The sequence below is a fragment of the Oncorhynchus gorbuscha genome, linkage group LG16 (genome assembly GCF_021184085.1).
Source record: "Oncorhynchus gorbuscha isolate QuinsamMale2020 ecotype Even-year linkage group LG16, OgorEven_v1.0, whole genome shotgun sequence".
Lineage (NCBI taxonomy): Eukaryota > Metazoa > Chordata > Actinopteri > Salmoniformes > Salmonidae > Oncorhynchus > Oncorhynchus gorbuscha.
This window is the reverse complement of record NC_060188.1, coordinates 37,881,684-37,900,279: the sequence shown is the minus strand read 5'-3', so window position 1 is coordinate 37,900,279 and position 18,596 is coordinate 37,881,684. Positions and strand designations below refer to the sequence as shown.

At 43.3% G+C, this 18,596-nt stretch overlaps 1 protein-coding gene across 1 annotated transcript; it reads left to right on the top strand.

Moving 5' to 3' along the window:
* The first annotated feature begins 299 nt into the window (after positions 1-299).
* LOC123999761 (alpha-1A adrenergic receptor-like) lies at positions 300-15,354 on the top strand. The gene is made up of 2 exons (XM_046305788.1): positions 300-1,269; positions 14,813-15,354. Exons 1-2 carry the CDS (start codon positions 300-302, stop codon positions 15,352-15,354), a joined length of 1,512 nt encoding a protein of 503 aa, XP_046161744.1.
* Positions 15,355-18,596: the final 3,242 nt, after the last annotated feature.

Below are 18,596 nucleotides of genomic sequence, written 5' to 3'. Positions count from 1 at the left end.
GAGCGCTGCAGTGGGGAGGGAACTGAGTGAGAGGCGACAGTCACGACGACTGTAGTAGCTGGTTAAAGTTATATAATCATGTATTATGATACTTAATTTTTCCGGACATCATGGAATTATGGAATCACACCATAAAAGGCAATTGAGCTTTTTCTCTGAGTATTGCGCTCGTTCTTCATAATTGTTTTAGTTTGATTACCATTGAAAATGAAGTACACAGGTGATGTAACAAAATAAACGAAGTTTGTGTTGATCCATGGATTTACACATACCTGGTATGGAGGAACAGGGTCGTCAACATGAATTTTGATACTGCTGATGAAGTCAACTTCTGGAGTAACCGTTCCTCGGAGCTGTACTCGGAGACACAGGGACCATTATCTGCAAATAATTCCAACTTGACCACAGCAAATGGCACAGACAATAACACAGACACGAATCCGCTGGACCTTACCCGAGCCGTGTCCGTTGGTATAGTTCTGGGCGCGTTCATTCTGTTCGCAATTGTGGGCAACATACTCGTAATACTTTCCGTTGTATGCAACAGACACCTGCGCATCCCAACAAACTATTTCATTATCAACCTCGCCATTGCGGACCTGTTGCTGGGTACAACGGTGCTGCCCGTGTCTGCAACATTGGAGATTCTTGACTACTGGGTATTCGGGAGGATATTCTGTGACATCTGGGCGGCAGTGGACGTGCTATGTTGCACTGCTTCCATAATGAGCCTGTGCGTAATATCCATAGACCGTTATATAGGAGTGCGCTACCCACTGCAGTACCCCTGTATAGTAACGGAGAAAAGAGCCCTTTTGGCCATGCTCGGTGTTTGGGTTCTCGCTACTGTCATTTCCATTGGACCTCTGCTCGGGTGGAAACAACCACCCTCAAATGACGACACCATTTGCCCCATCACCGAAGAGCCCTTTTACGCACTGTTCTCGTCATTGGGTTCATTTTACATACCTCTGGCTGTCATCCTTTGCATGTACTGTCAGGTTTATGTAGTTGCCAAACGGACCACTAAGAACTTAGAGGCGGGGGTCATGAAAGAACACATGGACTCGAATGAGCTCACGCTCAGGATCCACTGCAAAAACGCACAACTACAGGAATACTGTGGCGCAGGCAAGGGCCAGACACGGTGCACGCTAACAGTCAAACTGCTCAAGTTCTCCCGAGAGAAGAAAGCTGCTAAAACGCTCGGTGTCGTGGTGGGCATGTTTATTCTCTGCTGGCTGCCATTCTTCCTCGTGCTGCCCATCGGTAGGTTTGGGGTTTTGTTGAGCAAACTGTTGTCATCATTGCCCCCTAGTTGCATTAGTTTAAATTGAACCGCATAACTGATAGACAGGACATTGAATGCATTCATTCTGTTTATAACAAAGAAACCTTGAAAATGAGTGTGGTCACCAGGCACGAGCACATACAAGGCTCTCCCTGGCAGAGCACATGACCCTTTGCCGTTCCGGTCTCCAAAGTGCCCTTTTGGGTGGTGGTAATTATTTTCCCCCAAAATATATTTTTTTGTATATATTTTTTGTCATTGTTGTTCGGATCCCACTTCCCGCAAGTCATCAAGTTCGCCACCCCCCAACCCCACCCAAGTCTGTTGGTTGCGCATGTTGATCGTTTGTCCTTCCGCGTCACTTTACACACAGACAATGTCAGCTAAACATAAAATGAAGATGTTTATTTGTCTCTCTGTGACGGCCGAAAACTTCATAGTTGAATATTAATAGCCTAAAAAGTTCGCAATGTTATAAACAAGCGAATCAATGCCACATTTTTTCATATTAAAACAAGCCAACTGAATGCTAAATATAAGCTAAATATTGACATCACTTTCATGTAGGCCCATGTGCAATCGATAGACCTACATCCGAGCCGCTACAATGTTCTTATCTATTAAGCCTATAGGCTACTATTATCTAAAAGCTTACGCATTTCACTGTAGCCTAACCAATAACCTAAAGGTCAACATATTAGGTATATGTCAACGTTGCTTAACTTGCTACTTCATGTTTAATTATTTTAATTGGTTATTTATTTCATTGTAGAATAGCTGTACCCTAAGCCTACTTTAAGCTCAATTCCTGCCTGCCCTTAGGCTACAATTATTTGTTGAGCAAAATTTGCGAAAACCATTGTCATATCCTATTTTTAGGTCACATTGATAGTTTCTATAGCAAACGAGGGAATGAGCGACTTTTACAGTTTACACAAAGTGAAGAAATACATAATTTACATAAACCAACATTGCATACAAAATAGCAGGAGAACACTTAGAATGCATAACACATGGCAAACATATAAAACAAACACTTAAATACATAATAGGCTACAAAACATGTTTTCTCATAATTGGAAAACTGTACTGTGTAAAAAAAATATATACAAAAGATTACTTCGAATAGCCATAAAACATGTAAAAGCTACAGCGAGCTTTTGGTCTATATACTGGAGTCATTTTCAGCACGGGACAGCTCCTGCAAAGGCCGTTCAGTTTCAGATTGGAACAAGTGCACTGCGTGGTGTTTTGGGAAAAGGGCGTGACATCTTATTTTTAGGATGCATCTTTAAAATACTCGTAAACCTAAATTCCATCACTATCGGGATTCAGGAAACCCGGCCCGGGCCTTTGTCCCAGTCTGCCCTGTACGGGGATTGCGCACGCCCGGTATCCACACATTGAGAGATGCGGTCACTGTCGGAGTGTGTGCAGCTAGCTACCTAGTATAAATATCAGCGGGACTGCCACAACGGCGTTATATTTTATTAATACTTGATAACACCATATTTAGCCTACACAATTCGGTCTGGTTGACTGATATGCGCAGTAGAGAGCGACAAAAAGACAGAGGTAGGCGAAATCACAATCAGTCAAATAAATTAAACTAGCTGGCAGATCAACATCAAAGATCAGCTGATAGCCGACTCCCTTTTACCGATGTCAACCAAGTAACTAGGTTACTTACAATTTGTGATGATGAGAAAATAAAAATAAAATCTTTACAGGCATTTTGGTATGTTATGAATTTCGAGTTATGATTTATGAAAGTAAAACAAAAAATCAAGCAGGGTGCCTTTTAATTTTTTTTTAGCACCTGTCCCCTGAAAGGTCTGTGCATGGCGCTGTGTGTGTGACATAAGAGGACAGCATATATCTGTACAGGATATTCTCTGATTATCATTCTCACACAAGCACACAGGCATTTATTTACACACACACACACAGTCTCTCTCTCTGACACACACACAGATACTATTTTTTCCAAATACAGTATACCAATAATATAGAGTTTTCATAAGTCTGATGGTAGTCATGTCAAAAATAAAATAATTTGTTTAGGCAGAAAAGGGGTTAATCAGACGCAGTAGGTCTACACCCATGCCAAAACGTGAAAGTGGGGTATGACAGTAAAATACAACTTCCTTTTATTATCGAAAGGTTAACTTGCCAAAAATGTAAAGATAGAAAAAGACCATACTTCCCAGCCTGTGGCACCAGAAAATGGAGATAGCTTGTTAGGGGTAGCTTGGTTGTAGCATAAGGGTGCAATGGTGCACGAATCTGGTGTACTAATAAATCACTTATTGTGGGTGCTAATGTGGGTGGTTGGCCTCTTCTTGTGTGTGTTTTAGCGCCGGCAAGCCTCTATCTTGAGTTTCCCATGTTCCCAGCACCTCTTAAATCAAGTGAGCAACACATTACACATCAAAGTGGATTCCTCCTACATCTGTTGTTGACATGGAAAAGTTCAGAGAGATGAAACAGACTTTTATACATGAGTCCTTTCCATCCCCTGCCCTCTATATTTGTCTATATTTACTGATTTATGCCAACCCTGAAACACCATGTCCATTTGGAAATGTATACCGTAGCATGCTCATGCTCTTTGAAAGTCTAATTTCCAAATCGCAGGCCCAAAGTCTTCATTCTCTCCATCTGGACTTCACACAGTTAACTGGACATTTTTTCATTTCAATTTTGCAAAGCAAAAACTCAGTAGGCCTATACCACAGGGAGAGTATATAAATACAGGATATACTATATTTTCAATGATTGATTACTGGTATACTAATTATTCTGTGCTTTTACTAAACCAGTGTGTCTATCACAGAAATACATCCTGAATGAAGGGTGATATCAGTCAGTCATGACCTTGCGTGAGATAAGAGAAATGTACAGTTTTGTGGTGATAATCAGGTTATTTTGGCTTTGCTCAAATTACCCAGTTGCAATGTCAAATTGTGGCTCCCTATTGGTTCCTGAGGCCTTCTCAGGGTGTGATGTAGACTGGCTGTGTGGATGACAGAGATGGAGACAATAATATATGCACTGAGCAGAGCGGTGACCTAGCCTGGCCACACCATGGACGTGGAAGCATTGTGTAGAGTAGAGGGATGACATCTAGTACAGATCACACAGAGTACTTGATGGTGAACAATCCGACAGTACTTTTGGTAGTAGCCTAGTTAGTCAAGTTCACAAATCATGTTTTTATTGTCAATTGCACAAGTACAGTGAAATGTCTTTCTTGCTTGCTCATTGCAGTAATCAATATCATAAGTAGAACAAAAACACATAAGAAATAGAAATAAGAACATAAGAAATTGAGTAAGCTATATATATATATAGGGTCAGTTCCAGAGTCAGTGCCAATACCATATTTACAATGTGCAGGGATACTGGAGTGGTAGAGTTAGATATGTATAGGGCTAAGGTGACTATAGGCATCAGGATATATGATAAACTGAGTAGCAGCAGCGTATATGGTGTGTGTGTGTGTGTGTGTGTGTGTGTGTGTGTGTGTGTGTGTGTGTGTGTGTGTGTGTGTGTGTGTGTGTGTGTGTGTGTGTGTGTGTGTGTGTGTGTGTGTGTGTGTGTGTGTGTGTGTGTGTGTGTGTGTGTGTGTGTGTGTGTGTGTGTGTGTGTGTGTGTGTGTGTGTGTGTGTGTGTGTGTGTGTGTGTGTGTGGAGTCAATATGAATGTGTGTGCGTGTTATGTATGAGCAAATTAAGTGTGAGTTTTGGAGTGTCAGTGTAAGTGAGTGTGAGTGAGTGTGTAGAGTGTGCATAGAGTGACTGCTGCAGACGTCGGTGTGATAATACAAATGTTATTGGTTTGAAGGATTGTAGCTTTCCTGACATTGGTTGTAATGTCACATTTACATTTAAGTCATTTAGCAGACGCTCTTATCCAGAGCGACTTACAAATTGGTGCATTCACCTTATGACATCCAGTGGAACAGCCACTTTACAATAGTGCATCTAAATATTTTAAGGGGGGGGGTGAGAAGGATTACTTTATCCTATCCTAGGTATTCCTTAAAGAGGTGGGGTTTCAGGTGTCTCCGGAAGGTGGTGATTGACTCCGCTGTCCTGTCGTCGTGAGGGAGTTTGTTCCACCATTGGGGAGCCAGAGCAGCGAACAGTTTTGACTGGGCTGAGCGGGAACTGTACTTCCTCAGTGGTAGGGAGGCGAGCAGGCCAGAGGTGGATGAACATAGTGCCCTTATTTGGGTGTAGGGCCTGATCAGAGCCTGGAGGTACTGAGGTGCCGTTCCCCTCACAGCTCCGTAGGCAAGCACCATGGTCTTGTAGCGGATGCGAGCTTCAACTGGAAGCCAGTGGAGAGAGCGGAGGAGCGGGGTGACGTGAGAGAACTTGGGAAGGTTGAACACTAGACGGGCTGCGGCGTTCTGGATGAGTTGTAGGGGTTTAATGGCACAGGCAGGGAGCCCAGCCAATGTCCTCCTTCTATGGTTTTTGGAATATGATGTCTGATATATTTGTTATGAGTCCAGGAAGCAACAATAAGCCCTGAATAGCCCTGTCTTTGCTATCTCTACCAGTATATCAGTGATATTATCTAAATTATATTAAACTATATAATCTGTTACATCACCTGTTATTATTTACTTAAGGTATGGATATTGGGAGTGGTTATTATCTCAGTTATGCAATAAAGCCCTGGATTTAAACAGTAATAATTGGAATATAGATGGTGTTTTCATTGGAAATGAATGGTAGTCCTTAAAAGCACTCCCTTAGACAAATTGGATAAAAATAGCTGGGTGAAGAATTCTTTGTGTTCATATTTGACTTGTTGCTATTGCAACTGCCAGGATTTTAAAGTATCTTTGTGAGAGCTTTTGCAGACTGTGTGTGACAATAGTTCCACTTTTCAATGCCAGAATACATTTTCAAATTTTCAAACTCTCTGCCTTGACCCGCCAAAGGAATGTTTTGTTTTTGTCACCCAACATGATGTAGTAACCACAAACTATAGTGCTCTGTGACCTATTGTGCCTGTATTTTATGGCTTGTCCTCAGGCGGAGCTGGTGAAGAATAGAAGGATATATTTTATGGGACAAACAGGAAACAGCATTTTTTCAAACAGTATAGCTGTTGAGGGCTTATGCTTTTTTGATCTCAGAACTCACTAGATGAACCAAAATATTACCTGTTAAAGATACTGACCCTCCAATGATTGTTGCTTTCCAAGTTACGTAACCAATATTTACTATTTTACCACGGTTACAGTTAAATGCATATGCATGATATTGCATTCCCAACATATTAAATAGATGTTTCCCATAATGTTTCAGATTAGTTAACTTATCAACCCAAATTCTCGAGTGAGCTGGACCATGAGTGTGTTGGTGATATGTTGGTGATAGGTTCCTGATGCTTTTAGAGGGCAGGGGGCAGGATTACAGTAGGTCCCACTTACTATCATGCATCTTAAGCCCTCTTTAAAAATGGCTTTTGACAAGATATTTTATTCCATGCTTTTGTCCATTAATGTGTGTACGGAGCTGTCCAAGGGCATTACGTTCCCAGGTAGATCTAAGGGTCTTTCTCCGGCACTATATGGCGCCGGAGAAGATGGCTGGCGTTTTATGGGCTGTTTACCAACCATGGTTAGATTTTTTCACACTGTTGGTAACTTATTTTGTACATAATGTTGCTGCTACTGTCCCTTATGTCCGGAAAGAGCTTCTAGAAATCAGAACAGCAATTACTCGCCTTGAACTGGACGAATAATGTATCTTTAATGAGTCGGACGAGAGGGATTTACTCCAGACACCCGAACAAGGCCCTCATCCCGTCATTCGCAGAAGAAAGAGACGGAAAAGATAATGCGGAAGGATATCGGGGTGCCTTGTGAGGATCCGCCGACGATTGGATAATGTGCCCTTGCCATCAGTACTTTTGGCCAGCGTACAATTGCTGGATAATAACTTGGATGAACTAAAAGCACTTATATCCTACCAACGGGACATTAAAAACTGTAATATCTTGTGTTTCACCTAGTCGTAGTTAACAACGACATGAATAGCATACAGCTGGCGGGTTATACATTGTATCAGCAGGATAGACAGCAGCCTCAGGTAAGACAACGGGAGGCAGACTATGTCTATTTGTAAATAACAGCTGGAGCATGACATCTAAGGAAGTCTCTAGGTTTTGCTTGCCTGAGGTAGAGTATCTCATGATAAGCTGTAGACCACACTATCTACCTAGAGAGTTTTTATCTGTATTTTTCGTAGATGTCTGCATACCACCACAGACCGATGCTGGCACTAAGATTGCACTCAATGAACTGTATACCGCTAAAAGCAAACAGGAAACGCTTATCCAGAGGCGGTACTCTTAGTGGCCGGGGACTTTAATGTAGGGAAACTTAAATCCATTTTACCAAATTTCTACCAGCATGTTAAATGTGCATCCAGAGGGGGAAAAAACTCTAGACCACCTTTACTCCACAAACAAAGACGCGTACAAAGCTCTCCCTCGCCCTCCATTTGACATAACTGACCATAATTATATCCTCCTGATTCCTGCTACAAGCAAAAATTAAAGCAGGAAGCACCAGTGACTCGGTCAATAAAACAGTGGTCAGATGAAGCAGATGCTAAGCTACAGGACTGTTTTGCTAGCACAGACTGGAATATGGTTTTTCTGATGGCATTGAGGAGTACACCACATCAGTCACTGGCTTCATCAATAAATGCATCGTTGACGTCGCCCCCTCAGTGACTGTATGTACATACCCCACCCAGAAGCTATGGATTACAGGCAACATCCGCACTGAGCTAAAGGGTAGAGCTGTCGTTTTCAAGGAGCGGGACTCTAACCCTGAAGCTTATAAGAAATCCCGCTATGCCTTCCAATGAACCATCAAACAGGTAAATCAAATCGTACTACACCGGCTCCGACGCTCATCGGATGTGGCAGGGCTTGCAAACTATTACAGACTACAAAGTGAAGCACAGCCGAGAGCTGCCCAGTGACACAAGCCTACCAGATTAGCTAAATTACTTATGTGCTCGCTTCGAGGATAATAACACTGAAACATGCATGAGAGAATCAGCTGTTCTGGACGACTGTGTGATCACGCTCTCCACAGCCGATGTGAGCAAGACCTGTTGTAACTACCCATCCCGTGTCCGGGATCGTTGTCATCATCTAACACGAATTAGCATAACGCGAAGGACATAAATATTACTAGAAAATATTCCTATTCATGAAATCATAAGTGAAATATATTGAAACACAGCTTAGCCTTTTGTTAATCACGCTGTCATATCAGATTTTGAAAATATGCTTTACAGCCAAAGCAAGACAAGCATTTGTGTAAGTTTATTGATAGCCTAGCATACCATTATGTCCAGCTAGCAGTAGGCAACTTGGTCACGAAAATCAGAAAAGCAATCAAATTAAATCGTTTACCTTTGATGAGCTTCGGATGTTTTCACTCACAAGACTCCCAGTTAGATAGCAAATGTTCCTTTTTTCCAAAAATATTATTTATGGAGGCGAAATAGCTTCGTTTGTTCTTCACGTTTGGCTGAGAAATCGACCGAAAATTGTGGTCACGAAAACGCCGAAAAATATTCAAAATTAGCTCCATAATATCGACAGAAACATTGCAAACGTTGTTTATAATCAATCTTCAAGGTGTTTTTCAAATATCTATTCAATAATATATCAATTGGGACAGTTGGCTTTTCAGTAGGACCGAGAGGAAAAATGGCTACCTTTGTATTTTACGCAATAATCCCTCTGAGAGTCATCAGGTGACCACTTATGCAATATAGTCACTTACGCTCATTCGTCAACATAAATGCGTGAAACTACTTTAAAATGCTGTAGACACCTTGGGGAATACGTAGAAAAAGGAATCTGGTTGTTCGCCCATTCGCTGCACAATAGAGACGCATCGGAACGCAGAGCTTTCAAAACATGAGTCACTTCCGGATTGGATTTTTCTCAGGCTTTCGCCTGCAATATCAGTTCTGTTATTACTCACAGACAATATTTTTACAGTTTTGGAAACTTTAGAGTGTTTTCTATCCTACGCTGTCAATTATATGCATATTCTAGCATCTTGTCCTGACAAAATAGCCCGTTTACTCTGGGAACGTTATTTTTCCAAAAATGAAAATACTGCCCCCTAGTTACAAGAAGTTTTAAACAGGTCAACATTCACAAGGTCACATGGCCAGACGGATTACCAGGATGTGTACTCCGAGCATGTGCTGACCACCTGGCAAGTGTCTTCTCTGACAATTTCAACCACTCCCTGTCTGAGTCTGTAATACCAACATGTTTCAAGCAGACCACCATAGTCCCTGTGGCCAAGAACACTAAGGTAACCTGCCAAAATGTCTACCAACCCATAGCACTCTCATCTGTAGCCATGAAGTGCTTTGAAAGGCTGGTCATGGCTCACATCAACACCATTATCCCAGAAAACCTAGACCCACTCCAATTTGCATACTGCCCCAACAGATCCACAGATGATGCAATCTCTATTGCACTCCACCCTGCCCCTTCACACCTGGACAAAAGGAACACCTTTGTGAGAATGCTGTTCATTGACTACAGCTCAGCGTTCAACACCATAGTTTCCTCAAAGCTCATCACTAAGCTAAGGACCCTGGGACTACACACCTCCCTCTGCAACTGGATCCTGAATGCAACTTGATCCTGGACTTCCTGACGGGCCGCCCCCAGGTGGCGCCATGCTGATCCTCAACACTGGGGCCCCTCAGGGGTGCGTGCTCAGTCACCTCCTGTACTCCCTGTTCATTCATGACTGCACGGCAAGGCACGACTCCAAAACCATCATTAAGTTTGCCGATGACACAACAGTGGTAGGCCTGATTACCAACAATGACGAGACAGCATATAGGGAGGAGGTCAGAGACCTGGCCGTGTGGTGCCAGGACAACAACCTCTCCCTCAATGACATCAAGACTAAGGAGATGATTGTGGACTACAGGAAAAAGAAGACCGAGCCCACCCCCATTTTCATCGACAGAGCTATAATGGAGCAGGCTGAGAGCTTAAAGTTCCTTGGTGTCCAAATAACCAACAAACTAACATGGTCCAAGCACACCAAGACAGTCGATAAGAGGGCACGACAAATCCTATTCCTCCTCAGGAGACAGAAAAGATTTGGCATGGGTCAAATCCTCAAAAGGTTCTACAGCTGCACCATCGAGAGCATGGTTGCATCACTGACTGGTATGGCAACTGCTTGGCCTCCGCCTGCAAGGCACCACAGAGGGTAGTGCGTATGGGGCCAAGCTTACTACCATCCAGGACCTCTATACCAGGCAGTGTCAGAGGAAGGCCCTAAAAATTGTCAACGACTCCAGCCACCCTAGTCATAGACTGTTCTCTCTGCTACCACACGGAAAGCGGTACCGGAGCACCAAGTCTAGGTCCAAGTGTCACGTTCTGACCTTAGTTCTTTTGTTATGTCTTTGTTTTAGGTTGGTCAGGGCGTGAGTTGGGTGGGGGCAGTCTATGTTCTTTTTTCTATGATTTGGTATTTCTGTGTTTGGCCTGGTATGGTTCTCAATCAGAGGCAGCTGTCAATCGTTGTCCCTGATTGAGAACCATACTTAGGCAGCCTGTTTTCACCCTTGAGTTGTGGGTGATTATTTTTCGTGTTTGTGTTTGAGCCGCACAGGACTGTTTTGTTTGTTTCACGTTGTTGTTTTGTATTTTGTCATGTTCAGTTTTTCTTATTAAATTATGGACACTTACCACGCTGCAAATTGGTCCGATCTATCTTACTCCTCATCAGAGGAAAATGACGAACATTACACCAAGAGGTTTCTAAACAGCTTTTACCCCCGTGCCATCAGACTACTGAACATCTAAACAAATGGCGACCTAGACTCTTTACATTGCCCCACTGCAAAACCTATTCACTCTTTTACACTGCTGCTGCTCTCTCTAATTATCTATGTATAAGTCACTTATATATTTCTGCCTACATATTACCTCAATTACCTCGAGTAACCAGTGACTCTGTACCGGTACCCCTGTACATTTTTTATTTAACCTTTACTTAACTAGGCAAGTCAGCTAAGAACTTCTTATTTACAATGACAACCTAGGAACAGTGGGTTAACTGCCTTGTTAATGGGCAGAACAACAAATGTTTACCTTGTCAGCTCTGGGATTCAATCTAGCAACCTTTTGGTTACTGGCCCTAGGCTACCTGCCGCTATGGCTGTTTATTACTGTAGCTCAGTTGGTAGAGCATGGCACTTGTAACGCCAGGGTAGTGGGTTCGATCCCCGGGACCACCCATACGTAGAATGTATGCACACATGACTGTAAGTTGCTTTGGATAAAAGCGTCTGCTAAATGGCATATATTTATTATATATTTATTATATATTATTATATATTATTATATATTATTATATATTATTGTTCATACCTGCTCTAAATTATTGTTATTATTATTTATTTATGTATTTTAATGTTTGTTTTTCTTAAAACTGTAAGGTCTACAGCTGTTGTATTCGGCGCATGTGACAAATACTATTTGATTGGATTTGATTTGATTCCTTGACCACACTATCATAATCAGGTATGTGTTAGCAAACATGCCTAAACCAGAAAATTGATAAATCCTTCCTATAAAAATTAACTGCTCTTTTTGGCTGAATCTGTGGTCAATGTTTCTGTCCTAAAATGGAAATACCAGTTATGTAGCTAAAATGCGTAGTACAAATAGTAATTTGACAGCATCAGTGATAAAAGTAAAAATATTCCCAGTCTGTCTGGACCTCTGAGAAATTAATGTGCCGACATGACTGTTGTTTTCTCATTCCATGTTACTCAATCAATGCCCGGGCATACAGTTCCTCTAAGGACGCACACATGACTGTAAGTCGCTTTGGATAAAAGCGTCTGCTAAATGGCATATATTATTATTATTATTATAAGGACCTCCACATTTGTAGAAGAGGGCATGGACTGAGAGATTCCAGTTGAGATTATTTCTATGTATGGCGATTGATTGTGAAACCATGATCGATTGAGGAGTTTGCTGCATTATCCTGAGTTCTCCTCCCCCTCCCTCTAGCATGCTGTTTTTTAGCAGCACTCAGGACATAGCCAGGAGATGTGTTGAAAGCCAGCAGCCTCACAGGGCTCTGCATACTGGAAGCCTACTGTACATTTGACTGTCCCCCCATTCACAGTCAAATGTATTGCATCAGTCTTTGCTTTGTTGTTTACTACCTCTTCTCTATAGAGCAACATTGACTACCTTTCTGTGTTTGGCTTATTAGTTTGTCAGAATTCAGCAGCCGTCAAGCCGGACTCAGACATTTTGTAGATAAGACGGGCAGTCACTGTTGTCCGGATGTGTGAAAGACTTGGCGAGTAGATGAAATGGTCAATTGGTATGTGTAAATAAAGCCCTAGGAGATGGACTGTGCAAGTGGAATTGAGAGAGAAGTCGGACAGAGTGCACTGTGATTTGTTAGCCTGGATTCCACAGTTGCACGGCACGAAGAAGCATCCTAAATCTTTGCATGTAAGCACTATCAGAGTAAAGTGGGTTCCTGGCTTCTGGTGACTACGGAGGTTGGGGGATGAGGACGTTACAGTTAGTGGAATAGCGTTGTGGAAGCTCCGGCTATGAAGGCACTTTGCCCTGGACAATAAAGCCAGCCAGTAGCACATGATTAAAGTGTAAACGCAGTCTCTCCTAGGGACAGGCTGGGAAATGACAAATGTGTCCTTGAATTAGATGGTTCTATGAGCCATGGCTCTATTCTGAGGAAACACTGTAATAACTCTGGTTAATCATCTCTCCATCCCAAAGCCGAAAGAGAGAAATAGGATAGAATGCAACATCTTTCTCTTCAGGTTTTCATCCAATAACGTGACAGCCAAGGCTTCTGTGGCAGGACATACCAAAGTGGATGATTACACAATGCTGAGTCCAAAAAGGCCAAAAAAGGGGATGTGATGTGCATCGGGGGATGAGTGCGAGGGTTTGTTAAAGAGTGGACTCCCAGCAGTGAAAGCCTCTGGGATTAGTGTGCCTGTAAAATGGGGAAGAATTTGGAATGATGGCGGATGTCTTTGACCTTTGTTTATGAGCTGGAGAAAGCAAAGATGAAACTTGAAAAAGTGCACAGTAGTGTCGGCACAGTAGTGTTATAGCTTACTGTAATGATTTCTACACTTAATTAGGCTGCTTGTAAATCCTGCCTATAACGTTTTTTACTACTTTTCTTCAATAGTATTGGAAGCTTAGTAGCTTATTCAGAATCAGTGGAAGCACATGCAAGGTTGGTAGGGTTGACCTCAGTGATTAAAGGCCCAGTGCATTCAAAGTGCAGTTTTTCCTGTGTTTTGTATCATATTGTACAACAGCTGATGAAACTAACACTGAAAAAGTGTGAAAACATATGATCAGTGTTATTTCCTGATAATTGCTGGTTGAAAACACAATCTACACAGGACCTTCTAATCAGCAGGTTTGCATGGGTGGGAATTTTTGTCTTCCATGCGGTAATTGGTTAATAGACCAATAACAAAGAGTTCTCAGTTCCCCCCCCCCCCCTCAGACTATTCCCAGACAATCCTAGCAAAATTCTTGCAAGATAAATCGTTTTTTGCTAAAAAGCTATTTTTGCCCATTTTAATTCAAATCTCTTACAATAGGGTACTTAATTGTGACCCATAAATTATTTGATATTGATATAAAACCAGCTGAATTGGGCCTTTAAGGAGAGTATAGTACTGTACACTAATGACGTGTGCTGTCAGTGAGTCATGCTATCTTTCTTTAAAACATTCCAAAACAGGAAACAGTCAAGACAGTAGAATCAGCACCAAAATGGTAATACTTGGAATCACTGTGCAAACATTGTAATAATTGGAGAACCACCAATCTCTATATCTCTATAGTCACTATACACCTGAGGCACGGGAGTTCATACACTATAGATTATGCCCTCTATAGTTGAAAAATAAATACTTTTGCCTGTTGTACAATTGATAATAGTGTTTGATGCTTCAACAAAACCAGTTAAGTGCTTGTATTCTTTAAAAGTTCTCATCAGCTCGGTCACTGATCGTTGATCTGAAAAGTCTGGGAAGGGGAAAGTTGAGCGATTGAAACCCCACCAAGCCTATATTTCAACTTTCCCGTCTTTCCAGATCCTTGGTCTCGAGCGAGAGGAGGATACCTGTGATAAAGTAGCTGCTGGTACATTGACTGTCTGCGAGGTTCTTTTGATGAATGCTGCCATCTATTGATAACCAAACATAATGCATTGAAGAGATGGTTCAGCGTTTACATAGTTTTCTCAGATACAGTATATCTACCACCACAGTGCATACCACATCTTATATTTAAAATGTCAAGTTAAGTTAGAATATATAACAGATATAAGATATAATATATAATGACATTGTTTTTGGACATCTCTGTCCATTTATGACACGTTTTCTCCATGTAATGTCCCAGGGTCATTCAACGCCAACCTGCGTCCCCCGGAGACGTTCTTTAAGGTGATCTTCTGGCTGGGCTACTTCAACAGCTGCCTGAATCCCATCATCTACCCCTGCTACAGCCGAGAGTTCAAACAGGCCTTCATCCGCATCCTCAAGTGCCGCTGCCATCAGAAGAAAAAGCAGAAGGGCTGGAGGGCCTACTACAACTACCGTTCCTCTCACCTGGGCTCCACCAACAACTCCTACCTGAATGGGAGTCAGCAGACCCTGTCCTCTGTCAACCCCAGCCCTCGCTGTGTGAGCAAAGGATCCGGCTCTCGCCTGGAGTCTGGGTGGGTCCATGGCTCCCTGTCCCCCTGCCTGTCTCTGCCTGGGAGCCCCTTCACCAGCCAGATGAGGGCCCTTCCTGGGGCTGTCCGCCAGAGCACCAGCAGAACTATCAGAGTCAACCTGGCCTCCCCCCTGGCCAGGGAGCCAGTGCATGCCAATGGACAGAGTGGGAATGGAAAGGTGGAGCATGGGGCAATCCGAGCAACACCTGAGACAATAATGTAATGGCGGGTTGGAGCATCAGTCATAAGCCTGGACAATGCCGTTTGATAGTCTGTACTTATGCAACGGTAGCCTTTACATCCAGGTGCATGTGGGTATTTTATACTGGATGCTGAAATATGGACAAAGGCCTAACTACTGTAGCAGTCTGGATTTAAGATTTACGCATCACACCAGAGGGTCAATGGTCAATGTGTCCGTAAGTATTTATTACTAAAAGTCCGATTGCTTGTAGTTCCATGTCCTCCAAATGTCCTTTTAAATAATTATTTGTATTATTAAATGATAGTTTTAGACAGAACACTGAAGGCCTCTGCTACTGCACAAAACCTTTTCAGAATAACATGTGCAGCTCTGGCACATACAACTTTCTATTTTCACAATTATGGTGTGAATTTTCAAAACTCTTAGTACAAAACTCAAAATGGGTAGCACTTGTAATACAGCCTGTCTTAATTCAAACCCTTTCATTGTCCATATATTTCATTTGTAGATATCTTTTACCACACAACGATTGATCCACAACATAGGTTAACTCAGTACATTGATTTAATCATCAAAACACAACATAATAATATCTTCTAGGGGCGGCAGCGTAGCCTAGTAGGGGCGGCAGCGTAGCCTAGTGGTTAGAGCGTTGGACTAGTAACTGGAAGGTTGCGAGTTCAAACCCCCGAGCTGACAAGGTGCAAATCTGTCGTTCTGCCCCTGAACAGGCAGTTAACCCACTGTTCCCAGGCTGTCATTGAAAATAAGAATGTGTTCTTAACTGACTTGCCTGGTTAAATAAAGGTAAAATGTAAAAAATAAAAATCTCTATTTAGTTATTTTAAATACCAGTTCATCCACTAGCAAAACATCTTAGACACGTGTTTCTATTATGTTTCAGGTAAGACCCAAATGCAGACTGTGTTGTTGTAACAATGTTTAGCACAGCAACAGGGGCAGGCAAACGACAGGTCAGGTCAGACAGGGGTCCATAATCCAGAGTAGTGGGGCAATGGTACGGGATGGCAGGCGGGCTCAGAGTCAGTACAGGCAAGGGTCAAAACCAGGAGGGTGAGAAAAAGAGAGACTGGGAAAAAGCAGGAGCTGAGACAAAACGCTGGTTGTCTTGACAAGCAAAACGAACTGGCACAGACAAACAGAGAACACATGAATAAGTACCAGGGGGACAATGGGAAAGATGGGCGACACCTGGAGGGGGGTGGAGACAAGCACAAGGTCTGGTGAAACAGATCAGGGCGTGACAGTTTAAAATGGCATTTTTTATGTAATATCCTACAGTACTGTAAATTACAGTACATTACACCTTTTTCACATTAGGCAATACACCTACACTACCCATTAAAATTGACTGAACATTACATTTCCATAATGTCCATTATCCCATGTGTGATGAAAGGTGTGACCATTGGAGACATCTGTTTAACAGGCACTAGTTTGCAGTAAATATCTTCATTGTTCATGCACCTGGGGGAAAATCTTTTGGAATGGCGAATCTAAGCCTGACATTGGTCTGAATTGATGTAATCATATGCCTCGTCCATGGCCTGAAGGAGGGTGTTACACTCATGGAGGTGACATTCACACATCTTCCAAATGTATTGTAATCGTGTATTGTATTGGTTCTGTACATGGCTCAGTGCATAAGAGCATGGAACTAGGAAAAGGGGATACCTTGTCAGTTACATTTATTTACATTTAAGTCATTTAGCAGACGCTCTTATCCAGAGCGACTTACAAATTGGTGCATTCACCTTATGACATCCAGTGGAACAGCCACTTTACAATAGTGCATCTAAATCTTTTAAGGGGGGTGAGAAGGATTACTTTATCCTATCCTAGGTATTCCTTAAAGAGGTGGGGTTTCAGGTGTCTCCGGAAGGTGGTAATTGACTCCGCTGTCCTGGCGTCATGAGGGAGTTTGTTCCACCATTGGGGAACCAGAGCAGCGAACAGTTTTGACTGGGCTGAGCGGGAACTGTACTTCCTCAGTGGTAGGGAGGCGAGCAGGCCAGAGGTGGATGAACGCAGTGCCCTTATTTGGGTGTAGGGCCTGATCAGAGCCTGGAGGTACTGAGGTGCTGTTCCCCTCACAGCTCCGTAGGCAAGCACCATGGTCTTGTAGCGGATGCGAGCTTCAACTGGAAGCCAGTGGAGAGAGCGGAGGAGCGGGGTGACGTGAGAGAACTTGGGAAGGTTGAACACTAGACGGGCTGCGGCGTTCTGGATGAGTTGTAGGGGTTTAATGGCACAGGCAGAGAGCCCAGCCAACAGCGAGTTGCAGTAATCCAGACGGGAGATGACAAGTGCCTGGATTAGGACCTGCGCCGCTTCCTGTGTGAGGCAGGGTCGTACTCTGCGGATGTTGTAGACCATGAACCTACAGGAACGGGCCACCGCCTTGATGTTAGTTGAGAATGACAGGGTGTTGTCCAGGATCACGCCAAGGTTCTTAGCGCTCTGGGAGGAGGACACAATGGAGTTGTCAACCGTGATGGCGAGATCATGGAACGGGCAGTCCTTCCCCGGGAGGAAGAGCAGCTCCGTCTTGCCGAAGTTCAGCTTGAGGTGGTGATCCGTCATCCACACTGATATGTCTGCCAGACATGCAGAGATGCGATTCACCACCTGGTCATCAGAAGGGAGAAAGGAGAAGATTAATTGTGTGTCGTCTGCATAGCAATGACAGGAGAGACCATGTGAGGTTATGACAGAGCCAAGTGACTTGGTGTATAGCGAGAATAGGAGAGGGCCTAGAACAGAGCCCTGGGGGACACCAGTGGTGAGAGCGCATGGTGAGGAGACAGATTCTCGCCACGCCACCTGGTAGGAGCGACCTGTCAGGTAGGACGCAATCCAAGCGTGGGCCGCGCCGGAGATGCCCAACTCAGAGAGGGTGGAGAGGAGGATCTGATGGTTCACAGTATCGAAGGCAGCCGATAGGTCTAGAAGGATGAGAGCAGAGGAGAGAGAGTTAGCTTTAGCGGTGCGGAGCGCCCCCGTGATACAGAGAAGAGCAGTCTCAGTTGAATGACTAGTCTTGAAACCTGACTGATTTGGATCAAGAAGGTCATTCTGAGAGAGATAGCGGGAGAGCTGACCAAGGACGGCACGTTCAAGAGTTTTGGAGAGAAAAGAAAGAAGGGATACTGGTCTGTAGTTGTTGACATCGGAGGGATCGAGTGTAGGTTTTTTCAGAAGGGGTGCAACTCTCGCTCTCTTGAAGACGGAAGGGACGT